General features: G+C 49.8%; 1 protein-coding gene across 1 annotated transcript; it reads right to left on the reverse strand.

Annotated features, from left to right (window-relative positions):
- Window positions 1-441: 441 nt before the first annotated feature.
- Window positions 442-7,694, reverse strand: SLC2A10 (solute carrier family 2 member 10). The gene is made up of 5 exons (XM_069871913.1): window positions 7,639-7,694; window positions 3,349-4,725; window positions 2,215-2,337; window positions 1,509-1,644; window positions 442-877 (listed from the first exon to the last, which is right to left on the reverse strand). The coding sequence occupies exons 1-5, from the start codon at window positions 7,640-7,642 to the stop codon at window positions 781-783; spliced, it is 1,737 nt and encodes a 578-aa protein (XP_069728014.1). The 5' UTR covers window positions 7,643-7,694; the 3' UTR covers window positions 442-780.
- Window positions 7,695-9,086: the final 1,392 nt, after the last annotated feature.

Below are 9,086 nucleotides of genomic sequence, written 5' to 3' on the forward strand. Positions count from 1 at the left end.
CGCTGAGGGACATGGGTTAGTGATTGATAGGAATGGTTGGACTCGATGATCCGGTGGGTCTCTTCCAACCTGGTGATTCTATCAGTCCTAGAGGTTTAGCATGGGGCGGTGGGGGGGCTGTCCCTCAGGCTCAGACGCTGTGTCCGAGGGCTGGGGCTGCGGCCGTAGCAGTAAGTCTGTCTGTCTGTCTGTCTGTCTGTCTGTCTGCGGGGGCGGGGTGGGTATCGCCGCGGAGCCGGCGGGGCGGCGGTGTCGGGGCGCCCTCTCGCGGCGGTCCCAGCGCGGTGCAGCCGCGGCCCCGGCCGCCCCGGGGCTGGGGGACACGCAAACGGGCGCAGCTCGGAAAGGGTGACAGTGTTCATGTCGCTGCTGTGCGCTTGACACATTCCTCCTGCGCTACTCGTCTCCTCTGTAAAGCATCACGTATTTCAAAGAAGTAGAAAATGACACCCCTTGCTCACAAAAGAACTGCCTGGATGGAAAGCGTTGTCAGCGATAGTTGTGCTTTAATTCCTGTGTACAAAACTGAGCATCTTTCACGTGACAGAAAATACAAACCATGAAAAATAAAAGATACCAAAGGAAAGACATCTTCCCTGCCTGGGACCTACGATGCTCCAAGGACCCAAAGGACAGTTATCAGCGTGTCCAAGATCTAAGGCGCTACGGTGAGAACCACCTCCAAGCAGAGGTCACCAGTTAAAGGCTGTGGAGAAGAACTGTCCAGATGGCCCAGCCTGCTCCTCTCCTCAGGGCGATGCTGCAGGTGCGTCGTTGGTTTCACGTGCTGCTGTTGTGCTCTACTCTCTGGTACTGGGCATGCGTGCAGCTCGCTCCTCTTCCGTGTCTCTTCCTAAACACGTTTCCTTCCCAAACCCTGCCAGGCAACGGGGAGGGTCAGCTGGAGCAGCTGCTGCTTGGAGCAAGCCAGGAGCCAGGCTTACAGCACTTAGCCCTCTCTGGCCATTCCCCATGTGGTGGGTGCTCCTGCCCCCTGTCATTGTGCGGCTGCACCACCTCTCTGCTCCAGCGATCCTTGCCCTGACACCTCCTTCACAACTAGAACTCTACAAATACCACTCGATCTTCCCTAGCCCGGCCAGAATTACAGACTTTGCATGGGAATTACAGGGTGAAAGCCCATGGCATGTGTTACACCAGGCACTGTCTCTGCCCCTGAGGAGAAGGATCAGTCCAGGCTTACTCTAAGGACCTCACTGTCCTGACATGCCTATGTCATGGTCTGGTCCTGCTCTCCTCCTCCCACTCACAACCCCTGGTTTTTAGCCCTTTTCCTCCCAACAGTCACTACTGCCTTCAAGCAGCATGTCTGCAAGGCTCAGGGCAGTGACCTGCTGCTGAACCACACTGCATTCCCATCCCATAGCCCCGCTGCCAGCTGAGGTATTCTCAGCAGCCTTTGCTGTGACACTGAGCTACTTGGTGCCATAGACCTCAGGTACTGCTGGTGGGAAGCATCCAAGGCCAACGCTCAGCAGCACACATACCGTTTCCTGGAGAACTGCTGGTCTATCTCCTCTAAGGACTGTCCTTTTGTTTCCGGAACAAATAGGTAAATAAATATAACAGCCATCACTCCCATCAGTCCATAGAGAAGAAACATCCAGGAGAAACCAATGGCATCTGCAGAGAGATTCAAGCATGTGAAGGATCCGTTGGAGGTAGGTCACATCATGGGATACAAAGGAAGCTGGTTGCTTACTGCTAGATGGTCACAGGTGCCTGCCAGAGGCATCTTATTTTGACAAACACTCAAAAGGGAAGGGAAGCTCCTTATCTGCAAGGTCTGGACCATGAATCAGCAAGGGAGAAGGATGGTCCCACCAAGCTTTGCCAGCAGCACCACAGAGGGAAGGAGAAGGCAGCCAAGCTCCAGGATCCAGCAGCACCCACTGAGTGCCTCAGCCACGAGCTTTGCTAGCAAGAAACATCGTAAAGCTACTGGCATGAAAGGTACAAACTCCATAGTTTCCCGATACTGCAGTATTTTAATACAGCCCGGTGGGTGATGGATGATTTTTGTGAAATCAGTGGTGGAGGGCAGTGTTGCCGGTACCTGTTTTTTCTGCCGTCACAAGCATCAGGGTTACTTCCAGCATCAAGTTCAAGATACCACTTATCTCCAAACAGTTTGTGGAGAGTGCCTTCACTAACCATCTGGGGGAGATAGAGGGATGAGGGACAGACACTTACCAATAAGGTCCAGGAAGGAGACGCTGATAAGTAAATTGGCAGCCCAGTTAAAGCTGTTACAGAAGGCAAAGGCTCTTCCTCTTATCCCAGCAGGGTAGATCTCACTGAGGACCAACCAGGTCACTGCATGGATTAGAGAGATCAGAAAGACAGTTGTAGGGGTTAAGCAATTTCTTTGAGAAATGGCCAAGGAAGATTTCAGCAGGGTTTTAAGCTCTGGCTTCACCAAGCATCTGCTGCTGGTGGTGTCAAGCATTCATCAATCTCAGTCAGGTCATAGCACAACATTTCAAAACTCTCACGTTCAGCTCTCCACGGAGGAATAAAACACCAATGAAAGGACCCAGAGAGCAAAGGAGAAAGCCAGCAACTTGGTCATTCCATTCAGAGGAGATGGAAAAGATCTGGCACGCCTGCTGTCAGGACACTCTTTTTGTAGAGAAATGGGAAAGGGACGGTATTAGGGAGACCATGTTGCGTTTTAGCTAAAATCAGAGCTGAAGTAAAGTAGTCTCTCCTGTCGCAGGGTTATTTCACCTGAAATAATTTACAGAGTCACTGTTGAACCCGTGAGGCTTGCTGTGAACTTCTGCTTTTCCTTGAGTTAGATGTTTTCTCCCATTAAAGCATTTAAAGCAATAACTGCCAGAAAAGAGTAGAGCTCAAATGAAAGCATGAACTAATTCCTATTCTCATCTGATGAATAAATAACAATTTCAGGAAAAGACCAAATGATGCTGAGAAACTTGGAGGAGGCTCCACTTCCAGTTCTGCCATTGGCTTTGTTCATCACAGAGAAGAAGCCCCTCAGCCCTGTTTTCCTCCTCATCAGGGTGCTGTGAAGTGCTTGTGGGGTGCTCTGACTTTGTAATAAGCAAGACAGGAAAAAAAAAACACTACAAGGGTAGTGATAACATGGAAAAGAAATCATTCTAGTGCTGTAACAGCCTGATAACTGATAGATCTGCAATGCTAGAAAATGATTCAGTGGGCTGAAAAGGAAATATTTCCAGTTTCCAGAAACTGAGCTGCTTGGTAAAGCAGTTGCATTGTGAATGTTTCAAGCAGACTATAAAGATCAGCCCTAGTTTTATTCTCTGGGTTAGTGTGAGGATATATAAATACCATACTCACTTGGTCCAAATCCAATTGAGAAGGCGCTCACGAAAGCCATCATGCTCAGCAGTGTAATCCAATTTAAAACCATATGTTCCGTCCAAGAAGCACCACGGAAAGGAAGGTCAGTGCTTTTCACTGTCTCTTTATTAGATTGACCTGTCAAGCCCCTCTGCTGAGTGAGGGAAGAATCAGGAACAACCTCTTTATTTTGAGTACTGGCAAAAAAATTTGTAAGGTTCCTTGTAGCAGCAAAACCAAGGTCTGCCTGACTTTTCATAGCACCCAGTGCTGGTGGGATGGGTGACACAGTAGGCTGGGAGGATACAGGTGTCAGGAGGTACTGGGTGAGGCTGTGGGATGCATTGGGGTCTACGGCTGCCTTGCAGTCCCTGGCCATGGCCAGCGGAGCGTTCCGGCTGGTGAGGCCAATGGTGGTGACAGAGATGGCCATCACCACACAGCCAGCCAGGAGTAGCACTCTCCTACCAGCCTTGTCTGCAAAAGCCATTGCAATGAGCGTGGCCACCACCTTGATTGCCCCCAACCCAACAGAAGCCAGGATCGCTGAGGAGTTGCTTTGAAACCCCACCGAGTGGAAGATTTTTGAGGCATAGCCCAGCACATTGGGCTGCCCAGTGAACTGCTGGAAGAGCACCAATCCCAGGCCCACCAGAGTCCGCCTTCTCATGTTGTCTCTGGTCCTGAAAAGATCAAGAAGGGAGTAATGCTTCTCCTCATAGGGCTCCCGCTTTGCTGTCTCTCTGTCTTTGGTGTTCTGCAATTGAATGAGGCCCTTCTGGCAGTCTGAGTCCCATGAGCTTAATTTAACAGGGTTCACTGGGAGAAAGAGGATGCTGAGGAACTGCATGGCCGTCGGGGCAATGGCCAGTCCAAACATGTACCTCCATCCCTCATCCACATCTGCAAAGATGTAATTCAGTGCATAGGACAGCAGGATGCCTACAGTGATCCCTGCTTCATAGAGAGACACCAGCAGCCCTCGCTGATGAGCAGCCACCATTTCTGAGACGTAGATGCAGCAGGCCATGGATGAGACAGAGATGGCAAAGCCCACGGTGATGCGCCCAATGACCAGTCCAATAAATGATCTTGCTAGTGTGAGAATAAGGCTGCCAACCAACAGGACCAAGCTGCTGACCAGGATTGCTCTCCTCCGTCCATGGCGGTCAATGAGGATCCCTCCAATCAGAGAGGCGAGCAGAGCTCCGATAAGGAGGGCGCTCACGAGAACTTCTTGCTTGAAGCAGCTGAGTTGAAAGTCTATCTGCAATTGCAGCAATGCACCAGAGATAATCCCCAGCTCGTATCCAAATATCAGCCCACCCAGGAGAGAGACAGTTGCAGACAACAGGAGGACCAGCAGTGCACGACCTGGAAAACAAGCAAGCAACACTAGGTTCATTTCTCTAGCCCTAGTAGGCAAGCTATCGGCATGCACAAGCTGGAAAAAAACTCTCCCAGGACACCCAAAGTTTTCCATCCACAAAACCATGATGCTGAATTTCCCCAAAAGGCACGAGGTTATGTGTATTCACAACACCTACCAGGCCTGCACACATCCACTGACTGCAGAGACACTCATTTGGGCTGCAGAACTGTGAAAACAGAACTTTGTTAACAAAGGTAAGGCTTGTATTTATGTGGGAGACAGTGATTTGTACTGCCTGGAGTTGCACGGAAGGATCCTCTGGTCTCCTGTGATTTTAATTTCAAAACCTGTTCTGGCAGGAAATGCAGCTTCCGCTTTCTGGTTCTGAGTTGTTCTACATTATCATTTTCATGTTTCACTGCCTGTGGTACTATCAGCTCTCGCTGCAGGCTCTGCATTCTCACTCCATACTAGAAACACTGCTCACAAAGTCTATTTCTCCTAGTTAATCTTGCACTCTCAGCCTGACATCGTGGGGGTGGCCCCAATTTCTTCATCTCTCCTTCTCCAGCACACAGCATTCAGAATCCCTGAGCCAGGCACAACTTTCTCAGGCTGGTCCAGGACTACAGAACAAACTTTATGAGCTGAAAAGCTCACTGTTGCCTGGCCCAAATACAAGAAGCAATTCTTTGACCTTGCCTTTCCCATATAGCTGAGCATGCAAGTTTAAGAAGTATGTAAGTTTAGGTAAAACAAGAAAAAGAAAAAACAATCACAAAAGCTAATCAAACCCAAACCAACCCACCCACCCCAAACAACCCTAAAAACAAAAAGGGCTTGCTGCACACTCTTCTTGCCTTTGTGAAACAATGAAAGGCTGACCACGTACAAACTACTAGTCATGTTAATGGCAGGGGCGATTGCACATGCTGTGAGAGCCATCACTGATGTAGGGATCTCTGGGGAAAAGCAGTGACAGTGACTTCCCCGCCAGTTACAAATTTGAAGGCATGGGTAGTTTATGACCTTAGAGGTTTGTGTTCGTTTCCAGTATATAATACTATCTCACATTGGTTTTAATTAGAAATATTCACAATTTCAGTAGACTATGTAGAAAGAATGGGGACATAACCAACAGACCATGGAAAACTTTTCTCACCCTGCCTAAGGGCTTTTTTCCCCTCATAAGCTGTGTTTAATAGGAAGTGTCCCTCTCTATTTGGCATTTAATTGCAGCAAGCAACAAAGGTTATTTCCCAGTGATGGTGATATTTATATTTGTATTTATTCTGTAACCCTCTGTGTTTATTTGTGTAACTTGCACCATCCCAGCTATGTACCAGTGCCTCCCACCATGCTCCTGCACTGCTTTTATCACTCCTTGTACACATTATGCAGATAATTAGCAAAAAATATTTGCTCTCTGAGAACAAAAAGCTTGGCATAAAGTGGGCATGCCATTAGTTTCAAGCCATAAACTCAGTTAGACACAGACAGCCCTACAGTAAGTACCACAGCTGATTCCATCAGATTTTTCTGTATTTCTTGTTAACTTAATGAGCAGTAGTAGTTTATGAACTTTCACAGAATCACTAGGTTGGAAAAGATCCATTGGATCATCAAGTACAACCATTCCCATCAATCGCTAAACCATGACCCTCAGCACCTCATCCACCTGTCTTTTAAACACCTCCAGGGAAGGTGAATCAACCCCCTCCCTGGGCAGCCTCTGCCACTGCCCAATGACCCTTTCTGGGAAAATTTTTTTCCTAATGTTCAGCCTAAACCTGGCAGAGCTTGAGGCCGTTCCCTCTCGTCCTGTCCCCTGTCACTTGCGAGAAGAGCCCAGCTCCCTCCTCTCCACAACCTCCTTTCAGGTAGTTGGAGAGAGCAATGAGGTCTCCCCTCAGCCTCCTCTTCTCCAGGCTAAACACCCCCAGCTCTCTCAGCCATTCTTCACAGAATCACAGAATAACCAGGTTGGAAGAGACCCACCGGATCATCGAGTCCAACCGTTCCCATCAAACACTAACTTCATAAGGTCTATTCTCCAGCCCCTTCACCAGCTTCGTTGCTCTTCTCTGGTCTCGCTCCAGAGCCTCAACACCCTTCTTGTGGTGAGGGGCCCAGAATTGAACACAGGATTCGAGGAGCGGTCTCACCAGTGCCGAGTACAGAGGGAGAAGAACCTCCCTGGACCTGCTGGCCACGCCGTTTCTGATCCACGCCAAGATGCCCTTGGCCTTCTCAGCCACCTGGGCCCCTGCTGGCTCATGTTCAGTCGCTGTCAACCAACACCCCCAGGTCCTTCTCCTCCGGGCAGTTTTGATTGAAGTCCAGCTTTGTGTACAGCCTATTCTGATGTAGCTGGAAAACTCGAGGACTCTCAAGACGTTCGCATGAGGACAGCAAGCCTGGTGGGTGTCCCAGGGAGCTGGGCCAGGCGATCCCCTGCCTCTGGCAAACTGGTGGGAGGGCTGCGCTCCAGGACGGGGCAGTAACCGGTGCCACTGTCCCGGCTGAGACTGGGATTGACTTTTGACCGGGACTGGGGTGACTTTTGAGCTGCTGGAGTCCCTCTTTGCACAGCCCAGCGCCAAGAAGCGCTGCAAAAGGCGCTGCTGCCTTTAGCAAAACTGAGTCGCCCCCTCCCCGTTCCTCGGAAAGAGAGGGGAGAAGCGTGAAGAGCCTCCGGCTGTGCTCCCGGGGTGGCCCTAGGGGCTGTGCTATAGCAAACCGCCTCTCTGCGTTCGCTCCATCAGCTGCTGGGAGCGCTAAAAGAACAGAAAGGAAGGGGTGGGCGCAGCCTCCGCCTTTAGGAAAAGTTGAAAACTGCTCGGAAAACTTTTTTCCCCGTCCCGCCAGGGGCTCGTTCCCCCGCCCTGCGCTGTGTGTGTCCCCCCGGCACTCACCCATGGCGCGGCGGAGCGGGGCCCGCGGCCGGAGCGGGGCCGCCCAGCGCCACGTCGCGCCCCGTCCCGCCGCCCGGCAGCCTGGGGCCTGGAGTCACCCTGCCCGCCCCTCGGGAGGCGGGGGCCGCGGTGGGGTCCCGACCCAAAAACGCCGGCGAAGAGCTTCGCAAGACTCTTTTTCTTTTCCCATTTTTTTTTTGTTTTTTTTTTTTTTGAGTTTTAGAAAGCGAGCGTCCTTCATCAGACCCCACAATACAATCTCTGTCGATCGTGTGCAGCGAGAAAAAATATCACAGAATCACCAGGTTGGAAGAGACCCACCGGATCATCGAGTCCAACCATTCCCATCAATCACTAACCCGTGTCCCTCAGCGCCTCGTCCACCCGTCCCTTAAACCCCTCCAGGGAAGGGGACTCAACCCCCTCCCTGGGCAGCCTCTGCCAGTGCCCAATGACCCTTTCCATTAAAAATTTTTTCCTAATGTCCAGCCTGAACCTCCCCTGGCAGAGCTTGAGGCCATTCCCTCTCGTCCTGTCCCCTGTCCCTTGGGAGAAGAGCCCAGCTCCCTCCTCTCCACAACCTCCTTTCAGGTAGTTGCAGAGAGCAATGAGGTCTCCCCTCAGCCTCCTCTTCTCCAGGCTAAACACCCCCAGCTCTCTCAGACGTTCCTCATAAGGCCTGTTCTCCAGCCCCCTCACCAGCTTCGTTGCTCTTCTCTGGACTCGCTCCAGAGCCTCAACATCCTTCTTGTGGTGAGGGGCCCAGAACTGAACACAGGATTTGAGGAGCAGTCTCACCAGTTACGCTTTTATATATATTTATTCCAGCTTACGGAATAAATATCCCACGTACATACATGCATATATTTTTTCCGAGAAATCTTACACATATTCTGTTACTTTCCAAGGTCTAATTTTAATGTTATAATTTAAGGAAGGACTAAATCAGTAAGAATAATAAGAATCATAAGAATCGAATCATGGCCAGCTTGCAGCAAGAATGTGATTGTAAGGGGAGTTTAGCTTGTTTACTAGTTGAAACAAGAACAGTCCCCCAGCAGGAGCAAAGGATAGACCTGAGCTCACAATTAGTAAGAAAATAAAGAGCACCAGAGGATTCTGGAGATGCAAAGGAACTGTGATGTACACTCGAGAGTGGGTGATATGATAATGAATTCTATGTATGTTTAACTAATATTTCCTGAATATGTAATCAGTGTTTCTCAGAATCTATATGAATATGTATGTTTAACAAGTATAAAAGTCCTGTAACCAGCCTCAACGCACACACACATTAGGTGAAATGATTCCCTGTGTGTCCGACATCATCTTATGTATTAAAGCAATACCTGCTTAATAATCAAATTGGCATTGATTATTGAGTTTGGCCTTTTTCATGGTATCATTATGAACTTCACAACAGTCAAAACTCTTGCTAATTTGGAGCT

This window comes from Phaenicophaeus curvirostris, chromosome 18 (assembly GCF_032191515.1).
Source record: "Phaenicophaeus curvirostris isolate KB17595 chromosome 18, BPBGC_Pcur_1.0, whole genome shotgun sequence".
NCBI classification, from domain to species: Eukaryota; Metazoa; Chordata; class Aves; order Cuculiformes; family Cuculidae; genus Phaenicophaeus; species Phaenicophaeus curvirostris.